Raw genomic sequence first — 17,299 nt, 5'->3', positions numbered from 1 at the left:
CCAGGGGTTCCTCGGCTTGTGGCCACATCACTCCCATCCGTGTCTTTGTCTCCTCTGTGTGTCTCTGTGTCTTCTCTTCTGGCTCCTATAAGGACCCTTGTCGTTGGATGTAGGGGCCACCTTAATCCAGGGTGATCGCATCTGGAGATCTAATTATATCCACAAAGACCCTTATTCCAAATAAGGTCATATTCTGAGGTTCTGGTGAACATATCTTTTGGGGACCACCATTCAACCCACTACAATATCTTATTATTATGCCCATTTTACAGTTATGGAAACTAAGGCCAGGAGAGGTGGGGTCACACAGATGTTGAGTGTCAGGCAGGCGCTTGCACTGGGTCTGCCCTCTTGACGTGCACCATCTCCCCGCTCCCAGGTGAACGGTGTGGACATGAAGCTGCCCGTGGTGCTGGACCAGGGCCGGGTCCGCGCCTCCAAGCACGGCTCTGACGTCATAATCGAGACTGACTTTGGCCTGCGTGTGGCCTACGACCTTGTGTACAATGTGCGGGTCACCGTCCCCGGCAACTACCATAGGCAGCTGTGCGGCCTGTGCGGGGACTACAACGGCGACCCCAAGGATGACTTCCAGAAGCCCGACGGCTCGCAGGCGAGTGACCCCAAAGATTTCGGCAACTCCTGGGAGGAGAAGGTGCCCGACTCTCCCTGTGTGCCACCGCCCCCCTGTGAGGAGGACTGTGACCCAGGCACGTGTAAACCCGAGCTGCAGGACAAGTACAAGCAGGAGAAGTTCTGTGGGCTCCTCGCCAGCCCCACTGGGCCGCTGGCTGCCTGCCACAAGCTCCTGGATCCCCAGGGTCCCTTGGAAGATTGTGTCTTTGATCTCTGCCTGGGTGGCGGGGACGAGAGCATCCTATGCAACAACATTCACGCCTATGTGAGCGCTTGCCAGGCAGCTGGAGGCCACGTCAAGCCCTGGAGGACCGAATCTTTCTGTCGTGAGTGAGGGGCAGACAGCAGGGGACACTCGGGGGCAGGGAGAGGGGAAGGTCAGGCCCTGCAGCCCCTCCCTTCTGGGGGCTCTGACTGGCACCCCCTGTTTGCAGCGCTGCCGTGCCCTCCCAACAGCCACTATGAGGTCTGTGCAGACACCTGCTCCGTGGGCTGCGCGGCCCTCAGTGCCCCCTCACAGTGTCCGGATAGCTGTGCTGAAGGCTGCCAGTGTGACCCTGGCTTCCTCAACAATGGCCAGACCTGCGTGCCCATCCAGGAATGCGGCTGCTACCACAACGGTGCCTACTACGAGGTAGGGACCCAGCCATCCTCATCCTGGACCCCCCTCCCACAGCCCATCGGCCCCACAGCCTTGTCCACTGGCCTCCCGCATGTCTCTCCCACCCACCCCGAGGCCCCACCGTGGTCTCATTTGTCGTCTTCCACCTGGCTCCCTCGGGTCCACCGTCCCCCCAGCAGTGGGAAAGACCTTTCTAAATATGACCACGGGTCATGCAACCTTAAGCCCTCCCTGGCTCCCAGGTCAAGTTTTGGCTTTGTAACCCAGGTCCAGACTCTTCTCCGTTACACCAGCGGCTCCCTCCCTGTGCTTCTCTCTGCCACCCTCTCGGTTACGCCTTTTCCTCTGATCTGAGTGTGTGTCTAAGGTCGGTCTCCCTCAAAGGGCTGTGGGCTCCCTGAGGGCAGGGACCCTCTGCTGTTCTCCTCATCAGAATAATAATAGTAATAACAGCAAATAGGGAGATGGCACTTACCATGTGCTGGCTGCTGCTTCAAGCGTTATACGTACAAGATATATGCATTACATATATAGAGACAATACAATATACCTACGTGTAGATATATACGCATTGCAATATACATATATATTGCATTATATATATACACTTTTTATTATGGAAATTCTTAAGTGTGCAAAAGTCAAGAGAACAGTATAATAAACTTCCACGTCCCTGTCACTCAGCTTTGAAAATAATCATCATTTTCCCAGTCTTGTTTCATTTCTGCCTCCGTCTCCTCCCCAGTCTGGACTGTTTACAGGAAATCCTTTTTCATTTCACCTGTACTTTGTACATCTTATGGGCTCAAGTATACTTTCCTAGGTAGGAGCTGTTATTATCCGCAATGTACAGATGGTGAAACTGAGGCATAAAGAGGTTAAGTCATCTGTGCAGAGAGATATAGTTTGGAAATAGCAGAAGCAGGCCTCAGACCCGGCCGTCTGCTCCAGAGCACTCTTTCTCCTATACAGCACGTGTTTCATCGATATTTTGGATAAAGGAATGAGTAAATGAATGAAAGTGAATGAATGAATGAGTGAATTGGACCCCAAGGCCATCCCGTGCCTTAGTTTCAAAGACAAGGGGCCACTCTGCTGAAAGATGTCCCTTTCATGTCCTCCCAACCCCTCTGTGCCTGGGACACTGGAGATGCTGGCGTCAGCTCCCACCCTGATGGCTGTGCCCTCTGTCCCCACAGCCAGGGCAGACGGTGCTCATCGACAGCTGTCGGCAGCAGTGTACGTGCCACGCTGGAGGAAGCATGGTGTGCCAGGCCCACAGCTGCAAGCCGGGGCAGGTGTGCGAGCCATTGAAAGGCGTCTTGAGCTGCGTCACCAAAGGTGCTGGGCTGGGGCAGGGGGCCTGGGTGGCTGGCAACAGAGGACAGGGACTGTGGAGCTGAGGGTGGCGTGACTGGATCTTCATGACGGGAGGATTGAGGTCTCAGACCTGGGGACCCCTGGGCTGGGAGGCAGCGACCCTTATAGTGGAATCCAGGCCTCAGGGCAGATGTCAGAGACCCTCAGCATAAGGCAGGGTCAGGCAAATTTTTTCTCTAAAGGGCCAGATGATAAATATTTACACTTGCAGGCCGTATGGTCTCGGTCACAACTACTCAGCTCTGCCATCGTGGCATGAAATCAGCATAGGCTGTGTAAGTGAGGGAGCGTGGCTCTGATGAAACTTATAAGAGGCAGCCTCGGTGCCATCGTTTGCTGACCACTGGTGTGTGGGAATAGGCTCGGGGCTTCAGACGCCATCCCAAGGGGTAGGGAGACTGGGACCCCCAGGACAGGAGCAGAAAGCAGAGTTCTGAGGTCTCAGGCAGAGACCCCGCCAAGGCCAGGGTCTTGGATACAGGGCCCTCCTCAATAGGGGATCAGTCTCAGACATGGGACCCCCCAGATTAAGTCAAAGACACAGAGCCGCCCCCCAGAACTGGTTTCTTAGGGTGAAAGGCAGAGAATAATTAATTCCCTTATTAGGATAAGTGAAGGGGACCTCCAGGACTGAGAGGTGGGGGACTGAGACCCTCTGAGCCGAGGGGCAGGATAAGAGGGACTCCAAGGGTTGGGGGTACACCGGTCAGGGTCCAACCAGGAGACAGAAACCACACAGTAGCTTGAGTAAGGAAAGTTTAATAGAAAAAATTCTTTACTTGAAATAGAGGATTATCTACAAAGGGGTAAAAAGAATGTGACAGGACACAAGAAAAGCAGATGCAGGGAGCAGCCGCTGCCCCTCGGGCTACAGCAGAGCCCCCAAGGAAGGAGGGAATTGGGAAGAGGGGCCCCACCCCACGGCTGAGAGGCCCATCTCCCTGGAGGCAGAGAGGTTGTGCAGGCTGGAGCTGGTGCTGGGGAAACCCCCACTGGGGTGCTGGCGAAGCTCACTGAGAAGCCGCCTGGCAGGGCGCCCGAGTGACTCACTGGGAAGCCAGCTGGGGCCGGTGGACCTCAGGGAGTGGGTGTCCCAGTGCCCCACGCCCCATGGGCCAGCAGGAGCCAGGGAGCAGAGGCCCTGGGAGTCCCTTCCTCCTGCAGTGACTCTCCAGCGCCCTCTACTGACCAAGCCGAACTATGAGTGGGTTTGGAGCTCAGAGGCAAGCAACAGAAAAACAGCACCGGAGGAGAGGAGGGAGTTTTAAGGCTGGGGTCTTGGACGTAGGGGTTTCAAACATTGCAGTCACTGATAGAGTGGCCCCAGGAACAGAGTTGTGGAGAAAGCGACCCTCGAAGTTAGGGCAGAAATGAGATCCCCAAGGCAGGGTCTCCGATGCAGTAATCCCGGCGTTGGAGTCTTACGTGGCCGTGAGACTTAAGATACGGAGTCCTCAGGGTCAGGGTCTCCAGTGTTGGGACTTCTGGGGTTAGGTTCTTGCCAGAAAGTTCCTCCAGCACCTTGGTCTTGGGCACAGAGACTTCCAGGACCTGGGTGTCAGATGTGGTGGCCCCCGGGAGGCTGGGAGCTCAGGCTTGGGAAACCCGGGGCCCAGGTCTAGAGCACAGAGAATTCTGGGGCTGTGGATGCCCTCAGGGATGCCCTCTGGGCTGGCATCATAGAGGTGCGGACCCCTGGGGCTCTGGTCTCAGACCTGGGTTCCCTGGGGCTGAGATTTCAAGCAAGGGGACCCCGAGGCTGGGTGCTGATGCAGGGCCTCTAGGCCCAGGTTCTGGCTGGAAGGACCTGGGAGCGTGGGTCTTCAATGTGGGGACCTTTGATGGGGTCTTAGACACAGTCCTCCACAGGGTGTGAATTTCAAACATGGGGCCCCCCAGGGCCTGGTCTCAGAAACAGCAAACTGCAGGGGGTCTGGGATTCAGAGTGAGGACCCTGGAATCTGGCCTCACCCATGGCAGCCCTCAGAGCCAGTATCCCTGGCACAGACTGACGCAGATGCTGGGGAGCAGCCGGCCTTCTGCTGGGCAGCCCCTCAAAGTCCTGTCTCCTCCACCCCCAGACCCATGCCAAGATGTGAACTGTCGGCCACAGGAGACATGCCAGGAGAAGGATGGCCAGGCCATTTGCGTGCCCAAATATGAGGTCACGTGCTGGCTGTGGGGTGACCCACACTACCACTCCTTCGATGGCCGGAACTTTGACTTCCAGGGCACCTGCAACTACGTACTGGTGACCACCGACTGCCCTGGGGTCAGCGCCCAGGGCCTGCCACCCTTCACCGTCACCACCAAGAATGAGAACCGGGGCAACCCCGCTGTATCCTACGTGAGGCTAGTCACTGTGGCTGCCCTCGGCACCAACATCTCCATCCACAAAGGCGAGATCGGCAAAGTCCGGGTGAGTCCCGTGGAATGGTCCCCTGAGCCCCCCTCACCCCCCACCCAGGAGGGGTTTTGCCGGCCATAGTTAGGAGCTCAATGCGCTCTGTCTTTGTCTAGGCCTGAAACAAAAGGGCAGCAAAAACAACAATAATTACAGCAAAAACATCACCCCTCTGTTGGGAATTAAGCGAACCTAGGCCTTTGCTAAGGGCTTGACCATAGCACTTCAGAATTTGCCTTTGTGGAGACCTGAGTTTGAATCCAGGCTCTCCTGAGCCGTGTGATGTTGGGCACATGACTTTACGTGGTGGGCCTCCTCATCGGTGAAAGTGGGATCCGCAGGCCCTGCCCCGCAGGGAGGCAGCGTCTGTCAAGGGCCTGGCTGACCGGGTGAGCCCCCCCCCGCCCCCCGTGAATGTTTGTGAGGAAACAAATGAGAGGCCCAGAGGCTCCGACGTGGAGCAAAATTCCGGGAGGTGGAGAGAGAGAGAGAGAGAGAAAGAGACACGGGCCCTTCTTCCTGCCCAGGGTCATGGAGATGCAAATCAATGGCAGCTCACAGGAAGAGAGTGAGGTGTGGAACAACAAGGGGGCGCTCACTAAATGATGGTGAGGAGAGGAAGAGATGTCCAGACCCTCAGGGATACATAGGGAACGAGGAGGGAGGGAGGAAGTGAGTGAGAGAGACACAGGGAAAGAGCCAGAGAGATGGGCCGAGATCAAGAGAGACCCAGAAAGTAAGTCCACACACACAGATGCAGACAGAGGGAGAGAGTGCACGAGAGAGGGAGACCCAGAGAGAGACAGAGGGAGACAGAGATCAAGAGAGACACCCAGAGGGCCAGCCCTGTGGCCCAGTAGTTAAGTTTTGTGGTTTTTTTTTTGAGGAAGATCAGCCCTGAGCTAACATCTGCCAATCCTCCTCTTTTTGCTGAGGAAGCCTGGCCCTGAGCTAACATCCGTGCCCATCTTCCTCTACTTTATATGTGGGATGCCTACCACAGCATGGCATGCCAAGCGGTGCCGTGTCCGCACCCGGGATCCGAAGCAGCGAACCCCGGGCCGCTGAGAAGCGGAACGTGCGCACTTAACCGCTGCGCCAGCAGGCCGGCCCCACCCAGTGGTTAAGTTTCAGCGCTCCACTTTGGTGGCCCGGGGTTCACCAGTTCAGATCCCAGGCGTGGACCTGTGCACCGCCCCTCAAGCCACGCCGTGGCAGCTTCCCACATGGAGGAACTAGAATGACTTGCAACTAGAATACACAACTATGTACTGGGGCTTTGGAGAGAAGGAAAGCAAAAAAAGAGGAAGATTGGCAACAGATGTTAGCTCAGGGCCAATCTTCCTCACAAAAAAAAAGTGAGAGGCTAAGTTCATGCACTCTGCTTTGGTGGCCCAGGGTTTGCCGGTTCAGATCCCGGGTATGGACCTATGCACCACTTATCAAGCCATGCTGTGACAGGTGTCCCACATATAAAGTAGAGGAAGATGGGCACGGATGTTAGCTCAGGGCCAGTCTCCCTCAAAAAAATAAAATAACATAAAATTTAAAAAGAGAGAGAGAGAACCAGAAAAAGAAGCAGTGTGAGGTCTCAGCCCCCAAGTCCTGGACTAGAGCACATGTTTATGTTTGTCAAATGGCTATACAACCATCAGTGGTAAGGAAGGCCTTGGCAGCTCCCAGCCATGGCAGGACAAGAGCAGGGGCCTGTCCACCTTGAGTGACCTCTTTTTGCCTCCTTTCCTCCCTTCCCCCAGGTGAACGGTGTGCTAACAGCGTTGCCTGTCTCCGTGGCTGGTGGGCGCCTCTCGGTGACCCAGGGCGCATCAAAAGCGGTGCTGACAACTGACTTTGGGCTGACGGTCACCTATGACTGGGATTGGCGAGTGGAGGTGACGCTGCCCAGTAGCTATGACAGCGCAGTGTGTGGGCTCTGCGGGAACATGGACCGCAACCCCAGCAATGACCAAGCCTTCCCCAACGGCACGCTGGCTCCCTCGATACCCGTCTGGGGCGGCAGCTGGAGAGTCCCAGACTGGGACCCACTCTGCTGGCACGAATGTCAGGGGTCCTGCCCGACATGTCCCGAGGACCAGCTGGACCTATACGAGGGCCCTGGCTTCTGTGGCCCCCTGGCCCCTGGCTCAGGAGGCCCCTTCGCCGCCTGCCATGCCCACGTGACCCCGGAGACCTTCTTCAAGGGCTGCGTTCTGGATGTCTGCCTGGGCGGTGGGGTCTATGACATCCTGTGCCAGGCTCTGGCTGCCTATGCTGCCGCCTGCCAGGCCGCTGGAATTGTCATCAAGGACTGGAGGGAGCAGACCGACTGCAGTGAGTATCAGGGGAGCGGAGCAGGAGTTGGGGGCCGGGTCCTGTCCCTGTGGGGCTGCTGGGGTTTCAATCCAGTCCTTCCGGTCGCCCCCCCACCCACTCAGTCTGTCCCTCTTAGTCTCTCTCTCTCTGGCTCCTCCCACCCTATGGTCAGACCCCACCCCCTGACACCATTCTCTCTCTTTCTCTCCCTCCCACTCCTTCATCCACCTGCAGTGATGCCCTGCCCTGAGAACAGCCACTACGAGCTCTGTGGCCCACCCTGCCCGGCCAGCTGCCCGTCCCCCACGCCCCCCACCACCACAGCCCTGTGTGAGGGCCCCTGCACCGAGGGCTGCCAGTGTGACTCGGGCTTCGTGTTCAGTGCCGACCGCTGCGTTCCCCTGGATGGCGGCTGCGGCTGCTGGGCCAACGGCGCCTACCACGAGGCAGGCAGCGAGTTCTGGGCGGATGCCACTTGCTCCCAGTGGTGCCACTGCGGGCCTGGCGGTGGCTCGCTGGTCTGCAAGCCTGCCAGCTGTGGGCTAGGTGAACAGTGTGCCCTGCTGCCCTCGGGCCAGTATGGCTGCCAGCCTGTCAGCACAGCTGAATGTCAGGCCTGGGGCGACCCCCATTACACCACCCTGGACGGGCACCGATTCGACTTCCAGGGCAGCTGCGAGTACCTGCTGAGTGCACCCTGCCACGCACCCCCCGCGGGAGCTGAGAACTTCACGGTCACTGTAACCAATGAGCACCGGGGCAGCCAGGCTGTCAGCTACACCCGAAGCGTCACCCTGCACATCTACGGCCACAGGCTGACCCTCAGCGCCCAGTGGCCCCGGAAGCTGCAGGTGAGGGGTCTGTGGGCCAGGCAGGAGCACGTGCTGGCCCTGGGGTTGCCTGGGACAGGGAGGGGTCTGCCATTGCCCTGATTACCTTTCACAGGTTAGCGCGGGCATGATGCAGGGGTTCAGAGTACAGGCCTTGGAGCTCGGTGGCTTGGAGCAGCGGCTTCCCCATCTCTGAGCTTTAGTTTATTCCTCTGTCAAATGGGTCTGAGAAAAGCGCCTGCTTCAGAGGGTACAGTGAGGAGCCAGTGACTCTGTGTCTATAGATGCTCATTATTATTATTACTGCTATTATTATTACAAGGGCGGAGGTCACGTGCTCAGGGTTCCATCTCCCCTCCGCCGCCCACCCCGGGAGGTAGTGGAGCCCGGATTCGAGCCGGTGTCCCCGCCGATCACTACCCCCAGCCCCACCCCCGCGCCCGCAGGTGGACGGCGAGTTCGTGGCGCTGCCCTTCCAGCCGGACTCGCGCCTGAGCGCGTACGTGAGCGGCGCGGACGTGGTGGTGACCGCGGCCGCCGGGCTCTCGCTGGCTTTCGACGGGGACAGCAACGTGCGCCTGCGCGTGTCTTCGGCCTACGCGGGCGCCCTCTGCGGCCTGTGCGGGAACTACAACCGGGACCCCGCCGACGACCTGACGGCGGTGGGCGGGGACCCGAGCGGCTGGCAGGTGGGCGGCGCCGCGGGCTGCGGGGAGTGCGTGCCCGGGCCGTGCCCGGAGCCCTGCACGCCCGAGGAGCAGAAGCCCTTCGGCGGTCCCGACGCCTGCGGCGTGATCTCGGCCACTGACGGCCCGCTGGCGCCCTGCCACTCCCTCGTGCCGCCCGCGGAGTACTTCCAGGCCTGCTTGCTGGACGCCTGCCAGGCTCAGGGCCATCCCGGGGCCCTCTGCCCCGCGGTGGCCGCCTACGTGGCCCTCTGCCAGGCTGCTGGGGCCCAGCTCGGCGAGTGGAGGCGGCCGGACTTCTGTCGTGAGTACCGATGCGTGCATGCACGGTCCGCACACTGGGGGGTCCCCGCCGCCCCCTTCCCGGGACTCTGAGACAAGAGCCTGCTCCCGCTCCGTGGGGCTTAGTCACCACCCTGCATCCCGTGAGCCAGACGTCTCCTGTCAAAGAAACACCTTTGCGTTCTCACACTGAAATACACCAGGTCACATAGTATGCAGTGGGACACACTGGGATACACTGGGTCAGAAACCCTGGGTCCAGTCCGCTGTTGGGGATTCATGCGGCTCAGAGATCCTGGGCTGGGGCGGCTAACCCTGTCACAGGTACACAGCGAGATGGCCCTGGTCAACTAGATTCTGTCAGGTACCCCTGTTCAGAGAGACCTGGTGAGTCACACCTAGCCCTATGCCCCTAGACTGTCACACAGTGAAATACAGAGGGTCAGATAGAATTGGTCCGATAACCTCAGACGGGGACTCCTCTGGTTAGATTTGCACTGAGACACACCTGGGCAGAGGTGCCCAGGTAGAATCATGACCCTGACTTAGCCGCAGGCCGATACATACCGGTTCATGGTCAGATGGTCCCAGCAGGTCCATTTAGGCTGATCTCCTCTGTTAGATTTATCCTGTCGGCTGCATCTATGAGATACACAGGGTCAGAGTCACACACTGACGCAGACCCTGTCAGAGGCTCCAGGTCAGACGTCCACAGCCGGGCACACTCAGACAGGTTCATACCCCAAGATATATCCAGCCTCATACCCCAGTCAGATTCGGACACAGCTGGTTTTAATCCTGCATCTCTTGGTCAGATACACATGGTCAAATTCGCCCATTCAGTCACTTGATCTTTAGAAACGCTCCATCCGATTGACACGCAGCCTGGCCAGAGAGACCTGGTACCCAGCTCCCACCCTAAACCCCCTGGCACATGTAGGGGATCAGATACCCGGCTCAGATCCCTGGGCACACTCACTCATGGAGTATTTTCAGGCAGAACATACAGATTCACTAGGCAGGTTCTCGCAGCGTGCCTCCCCCTGTCCCCCACCCTCACTCCTGCCTGGCTCATTCCCATCTTGTCCCCACAGACGTCCAGTGCCCTGCCCACAGCCACTACGAGCTCTGCGGGAACTCCTGCCCTGTGAGCTGCCCCAGCCTCTCGGTGCCTGAGGACTGTGAGCCGACCTGCCGTGAGGGCTGCGTCTGCGATGCCGGCTTCGTGCTCAGCGGTGACAGCTGCGTGCCTGTGGGCCAGTGTGGCTGCCTGTACAACGGCCGCTACTACCCGCTGGGCGAGGCCTTCTACCCAGGCCCTGAGTGCGAGCGGCGCTGTGAGTGCGGACAGGGCGGCCTCGTCAGCTGCCAGGAGGGCGCGGCCTGCAGGCCCTACGAGGAGTGCCGGATAGAGGACGGTGTCCAGGCCTGTCACCCTACAGGCTGTGGCCGCTGCCTGGCCAATGGGGGCATCCACTACGTCACCCTCGATGGACGTGTCTATGACCTGCATGGCTCCTGCTCCTACGTCTTGGCCCAAGTCTGCCACCCACAGCCTGGAGACGAGGACTTTGCCATCATGCTTGAGAAGAATGAGGCCGGAGATCCCCAACGCCTGCTGGTTATCGTGGCTGACCAGGTTGTGGGCCTGACTCAGGGGCCGCAGGTAGGTGGACATGGCCCTGCCCTGAAGGTCTGAAGGGGTAACCCGCCACCCTGGGGATTTTGAGGGAGATGTGACCCCACCCCAAGGGGACTGAGAGGGACACAGATCTGTCCTGGGGATCTGAGGAGGACACAGCCCTGCCCTGGGGAGTCTGTGGGGACATGGCCCACCCTGGGGGTTTGAGAGGGACATGGCCCCACCCCAAGGGGACTGAGAGGGACACAGCTCCACCCTGAGAATCTGAGGGGACTACCTTACCTGTGGTCCTGTGAGTCCTGACCGCCTCCTAACCCTGTCACCCAGGTCACTGTGGACGGCGAGGCCGTGACCCTGCCTGTGGCTGTGGGCGCCGTGCGGGTGACCGCCGAGGGCCGGAACATGGTTCTGCAGACGACCAAGGGGCTGCGACTTCTCTTTGATGGCGATGCCCACATCCTCATATCCGTCCCCAGCCCCTTCCGCGGCCGGCTCTGCGGCCTCTGTGGGAACTTCAATGGCAACTGGAGCGACGACTTTGTCCTGCCCAGTGGCACCGTGGCCCCCAGCGTGGAGGCCTTCGGAGCCGCATGGCGGGCACCCAGCTCCCTCCAGGGCTGCGGCGAGGGCTGCGGGCCGCAGGGCTGCCCCGTGTGCCTGGCCCAGGAGACGGCAGCCTACGAGAGCACCGAGGCCTGCGGGCGCCTCCGGGACCCCGAGGGCCCCTTCGCGGGCTGCCATGCCGAGCTGAGCCCCTCCGAGTACTTCCGCCAGTGCGTGTACGACCTGTGCGCCCACAAGGGTGACAGGGCCTTCCTGTGCAGCAGCATGGCAGCCTACACTGCGGCCTGCCAGGCGGCCGGCGGTGCCGTGACGTCCTGGAGGACAGACAGCTTCTGCCGTGAGTGTCCCTGGGCCCTCAGGGGACTCCAGAGCAGGCTTGGGGGGGCGCCCTCTGGCCTGCTGACTGGCCCTTCTCAGACCCCTTTCAGGGGCCCGCTGTCCTGAACCCTCCAATGCAGCTCTTCCTCAGGGCTCATCCTGGACCCTTTCTGTGGGGACCCGGGAGGGCGCGTCCAGTGGGTCAGAGGCTCAACCACAGAGCCTGAGTCTGTGGCTCCCCCAGACCCCCCAGAGTGGGACCACCATCCCCTGTGATCCTCCAGGACAAGGCTGCAGCCCCTCAGACCCCCAGCCCAGGGCTGTTCCCCTCAGAGACCCCTGGTTAGGGGTATCTGTTTCCTTCAAACCCCCATGGCGGGGCCGCGTCCCCTCAGGCTCTCTAAGGCAGTGGCCCCTCATCCCCCGGGGCAGGGCTGTGTCCCTTTCTCTGTCCTCAGGGTGGGACCCACGTCCAGGGCCATCGTCCACCTCCACAGCCTTAGATTTGTCCTCAGTGCTGACAGTGGACACTGTCTGTCTCCGGCTCTGACCTCTCTCTTGACTGCCAGCCTCAGGGGTCCAGTGGCCTCCTGGACACTTTTGCTTGGTGTCCTTAGGGTCCCTCACACCTGCTGTGTCCCCATATGACACCGGCATTTCACCCAAAATCTCATCCTCTTATTCCTGGATGCTGGTCCTCATCTCTGGGCAGCCGAACCCTCCACCAATGGCTCAGCCAGAGCCCAGGGCCCGCCTCCCCCACCGCCGGTCCTCACAGCTCCCTGTTTTGCCCCACTCCGGCCCCAAACCCTCTGCTTGTGCTTCCCCCATCCTGGTCCTCACCACCCTGTCTGTAGGTCCCCAGTGCAGCCCTGATCACGCTGGGACGTCACTGTCTGTCCGCTGGTATGAGCTCCGTAGGGCAGGGCCTGCGTCTGTCTTCATGGCTTCTGTCCCCAGCACCGCCAGCCCACTCACTAGTGGGTGCCCGTGTGACGCCACCCGCCCCCTCTCCCTGCAGCGCTCGAGTGCCCCGCACACAGCCACTACTCCGTCTGCACGCGCTCCTGCCGGGGCTCCTGCGCCGCCCTCTCTGGCCTCACGGGCTGCACCAGCCGCTGCTTTGAGGGCTGTGAGTGCGACGACCGCTTCCTGCTGTCCGACGGTGTCTGCATCCCCATCCAGGACTGCGGCTGCACCCATGCTGGCCGATACCTGCCGGTGAGCCGGGGCTGGAGGTGGGCAGGGAGGGTGGAGGAGCTTAGCGGGGACTCGGAGCTGCTGTGTGACCCCCTCAAGGGGAGGACAGAGGAGCTGCCACCAGTTCCCACCTGTGGCTCAACGCTGGGCATGTCCCCGTATTAGATTCCTGCGGCTGCTGTGACAGATGATCATCAACTGTGTGGCTTAAAACGAGCAATTTATTCTCCCACAGTTCTGGAGGCCAGACGTCAGAAATCAGTATCACTGGGCCAAAATCAAGGTGTCCGCAGGGCCCCACTCCTTCTAGGGGCTCTAGGGGAGAAGCCATTCCTTGCCTCTCCCAGCTTCTGGTGGCTGCCGGCATTCCTTGGCTTGTGGCCGCATCACTCTAGTTTCTGCTTCCGTGTGACATTCCCCTCCTCATCTGTGTGACGTAAAATTTCTCTCTGCCTCCCCCTTATAAAGATACATGTGGCTGCATTTAAGGCCCACCCAGATAATCCAGGATAATCTCTCCATCTCAAGATTTTTAATTTAATCACATCTATAATCACCCTTTTTCCGTATAGGGTGACATGTACTGGTTGCAGGCATTGGGACCTATATCTTGGGAGGGGGCATCATTCGGCCTATTACAGTCCCCTCCCTGAGCCGCCTTTACCTCATCTTGGGCCGTAAGTGTCTGAGGACCGGGTGTGGCTGTGCATGAAATGCACCCGCTGGGCACTGGGCCTCGCCCTCCACATTCATCACGCTCAGTAAAAAGAATAGCAAGTTACAACAGCGCAGCGTTAGCTCAGCTAACAATCGTGTAATAATGTGAATTGCAAGTTAATAGTTGACTTTTTTTGTTGTTATTTTTTGAGCTCTTCCCAGGCACCCAGTTGGTTACAGATGTTAATTCCCTTCATAATCACGACAGTCCTATGAGATGGGTACTGTTGTTATTTTCCCCGTTTTACGGATCAGGAAAGTGTGACAAAGGGAAGTCAGCCCTAGGCTCCGCATTAGCCAGGAGTGATGGGGGTTCACACCCCAGCAGCCTTGGGCACACCCTCTGAACTGCGACGCGTCCCACTTCTTCAAAAGCATATTTCTCAAATCAAGGAAAGGTAGCTAACCACACCCCATCCTCATTCGGCCCAGTTTTATTCATGGAAAAGAGGTGGGCTGGAGGGTCTGGCATTCCAGGATTTCTGGGGAAGGAGATGCCAAACTTCTGCTCCTTCCTTCCAATCTCACCGCCTCCAGGAAGCCCTCCTTGATCCCTGAGGCTGGGTTAGGTGTCTCCTCTGGGCTCCCACAATCCCCTGGGCCTCCCCAGCACAGCCCCCACCACTCTGGCCGTGCGAGAAGGTTTCCTATCGGGAGTCGCTGCCCAGTGGCTCTGCGTGGCTCCAGAGGGTTGAAGGCCACCACGCCCCCCTCACCCGGCCCCTTTCTTTGCGCAGGTGAACTCCTCCCTGCTGAGCTCAGACTGCAGCGAGCGCTGTTCCTGTTCCGCCAGCGCCGGCCTGACGTGTCAGGCGGCCGGCTGCCTGCTAGGCCGCGTGTGTGATGTTCAGAGTGGCGTCCGAGACTGCTGGGTCCGCCAGGGTCTCTGTTCCCTCTCCGTGGGTGCCAACCTCACCACCTTCGACGGGGCCCGCAGTGCCATCGGCTCCTCCGGCGTTTATGAGGTCTCCTCCCGCTGCCCGGGACTACGGGCGACCGTCCCCTGGTACCGTGTGCTCGCTGGCGTCTGGCCCTGCCATGGCAAAGATAAAGCTGTAGGCCAGGCCCACATCTTCTTCCAGGACGGGCTGGTGACTGTGACCCCAAACAACGGCGTGTGGGTAAGCCTGGGCACAGGGGGCTGTCTCCTCTGGGCTTTGTTCTTCCCGTTGCAGTGTCCCTGCCTTCCTGGCTGCCTGTCTGGCTTGCTGTCTGTTTTTGTGATCCAGATCTCTGCAGTTTGGTCTCTGGATTTGTATTTGTCTCAATATCTCCAGCTTAGTCCCTCTGTTCTGGCTGAGTTGTTGAGGAGCAAAAACACACTCAAGTAACTTACTAGTTTTGATATTAGTATTAATCAAGACTCTATTGGTTGCAGGTGGAAGAAAACCAAATTCAGATTGCCTTAAACAAAAATGAATTTATTGGCCCACATAACTAGAAAAATCCAAGGATGGAGCCTCAGGAATGGCTGGATCCAGGTGCCCTGGCAGTATTATCTGGATTTGTACCTCTATCTTTTAGACTTGCTGTTCACCCAATCAGCTTCATTCTCAGACAGGCTTTCCCCTCACAGGGACAGAGACAACCCCCAGCTGCCCCATCCTGCCACTTAGCTACCTCAGCAGGAAGTGGTCCAACCAAAGCCCCAGGATTATTTCTGACTGGGCTAGTTTGGGTCACATACCCACCTGTGGAGCAAATCCCTGTGACCTTAGGGATGGAATGCTGACCATCCCCAAGACTGCCCCAGGGTTCAGTGACTCACTAAGAGGACTCGCAGGACTGAGCGTATCATCATGCTTTGGGTAAGATTTATTACACTGGAAGGAAACAGAGGAGAATCAGCAGCAGGAAAAAGTACAGGGAGACCAGGTAAGGCTTCCAAGCCCTCTCCCCATGGAGTCACCCAGGACGTGCTTAACGCCTCCCACAGTAAGTTGTGACAAAACGTGTGGACTCTCTGCCGGGGAAGCTCATTAGAGACTCAGCGCCCAGGGTTCTCGTGGGGGGCTGGTCCCGTGGGCACCCTCTGCCTCCGGCATACCGAAATTTCAGACTCCGGAAGGAAAGCAGGCGTTCAGCGTAAACCATACTGATCGTATGAACAATCCGGGTTCCCAGATCTCAGCCAAGGGCCGGCGTTGCCAGCAGCCTTTCTCAGGACAGCGGCCTCAGGCCTGCTGTGTGAACGCTTTTCCGCACACACACCCAGCATGTTGCTGGGCTGAGAGTGGGAGGCTGCTGGGCACCCACGGGAATGTCAGAGGGAAGTTCTCCGACCAGATGAGAGTGCTGTAGATGCTGGATGAGCAAAAGCAACAGCTGACCACTTCAACAACAATATGAGTATTAATAATAACTGATGTATTCAGTATTTATTGATGCCTAACAAATTACCCCAAAACTTAGCAGCTTAAAACTACACACATTCTCTCACACCGTTTTTGAGGGTCAGGAACACAAGGGGTTCTGACTTGGGGGCTCTCGTGAGGTTGCAACCAAGCTCTTGAGTTGGGCTGTGGGTCCGGAAGACTTGCTTGGGGCTGGGGCTGGCGGTTCCACTTCCAAACTCCCTCACGTGCGTGTTGACAGGAGGCTTCAGTTGCTCGCCACGTGGGCCTCTCTACATGGGCTGCTCGCAACGTGGCTTCCCCCAAAGTGAGTGACCCAAAGAGAGAGCGCCCCCGAGACAGAAGTCTTCATATCCTGCAATCTCAGAAGTGACATCCCATCCTTTGTTCCTTATCCTGTTAGTCATGCAGACCAAACTCCACCCAGTGTGGGAGGAGAGGTGGGATCGTTGGGGGCCATTTTGGAGGCCGGCAACCACAGCCCACAACTACTGGAGTCTTAGGCTTTGCCAGGCTCTTTGCCAGTCACACTCAAGGCTGGTGACTCCCCACAATATACCCACAGGACAGGGGCTGTTATTGTCCCCATGTTACAGGGAGGGAAATCTAGGGCCCAAGACGGTGAAGCCATTTTCTCAAGTCACTCAGAGAGTGCCTAGGAGATCCAGGCTTTGAACCCACCAGCACCCACGCTCTTAACCGTTTGATGGGAACGGGGTGCTGGTGCTGACTGTGTGGACATGGAGACCAACATGGATTCCAAGTGCAGTGCTCTGTGGGAACTTCCCCTGGCCTCTGTCAATTCCAGGCCACTTGACCCTTCCCTCAACTGTCCTCCAGCTTTCTCTTAGAGACCTCCTCAGGCCTTTCATTGTTTGCCTCATGAGTCCACGCCAGCCAGTGCCCCCTCTCTTCTGCCCCTTGACTTCGTGTCACTTACAACTGCTTTGCATTTGACAATCCCCATGGTTCTCACCACCCCAGTTCCAAATTTCTGAGAGAGAGAATTGTTTGGCCTCCCTGAGGGCTGATGCCGAATCAGTGCAATGAGCCATGGCCTGTGTGGTAGAGCCCAAGACCCAAACACAGATGTCAGGCTGCACTGACGTCCCCAGATGAGCGTGTCTCTATTTTCCTGATCTATTTCTTGATTGCAGAGACATCCACGGGTGTCTTCTGGGTCCCGTGGGAAGATACAGCCAATGCTCCGCACACTCCTCCCCCAGTGGATGCTCTTCATCCTCCCACCACTGTGTGGGGATGGTCCCAGACTCAGCCCTGCTGGAAGCAGCCATCAGTAGAGTATGATCCTCAGGTGGACAGGGATCCTGTCCGTCTTGGTCATCACCTT

The 17,299-nt window shown here is 58.4% G+C and overlaps 1 protein-coding gene and 1 long non-coding RNA gene across 2 annotated transcripts in view; one reads left to right on the top strand and one right to left on the bottom strand.

The window, feature by feature from the left end:
• FCGBP (Fc gamma binding protein) overlaps positions 1 to 17,299 on the top strand; it is a 40,836-nt gene that overhangs the window by 21,509 nt on the left and 2,028 nt on the right. The window contains exons 8-18 of the mRNA XM_023649733.2: positions 380 to 962; positions 1,071 to 1,270; positions 2,458 to 2,599; positions 4,720 to 5,057; positions 6,800 to 7,373; positions 7,590 to 8,206; positions 8,632 to 9,175; positions 10,248 to 10,819; positions 11,123 to 11,696; positions 12,699 to 12,898; positions 14,332 to 14,715. Of these exons, the coding sequence (XP_023505501.2) occupies positions 380 to 962; positions 1,071 to 1,270; positions 2,458 to 2,599; positions 4,720 to 5,057; positions 6,800 to 7,373; positions 7,590 to 8,206; positions 8,632 to 9,175; positions 10,248 to 10,819; positions 11,123 to 11,696; positions 12,699 to 12,898; positions 14,332 to 14,715 (4,728 nt within the window). The remainder of the gene's footprint in view (positions 1 to 379; positions 963 to 1,070; positions 1,271 to 2,457; positions 2,600 to 4,719; positions 5,058 to 6,799; positions 7,374 to 7,589; positions 8,207 to 8,631; positions 9,176 to 10,247; positions 10,820 to 11,122; positions 11,697 to 12,698; positions 12,899 to 14,331; positions 14,716 to 17,299) is intronic.
• LOC138915705 (uncharacterized) lies at positions 8,467 to 9,797 on the bottom strand. The gene is made up of 2 exons (XR_011421827.1): positions 9,721 to 9,797; positions 8,467 to 9,312 (listed from the first exon to the last, which is right to left on the bottom strand). It is a non-coding gene; the product is annotated as an uncharacterized lncRNA (long non-coding RNA).

This window comes from Equus caballus, chromosome 10, assembly GCF_041296265.1.
Source record: "Equus caballus isolate H_3958 breed thoroughbred chromosome 10, TB-T2T, whole genome shotgun sequence".
In the NCBI taxonomy this organism is placed as follows: Eukaryota; Metazoa; Chordata; class Mammalia; order Perissodactyla; family Equidae; genus Equus; species Equus caballus.
Note: the sequence above shows the minus strand (reverse complement) of the source record. Positions and strands in the feature narration are given on the sequence as shown.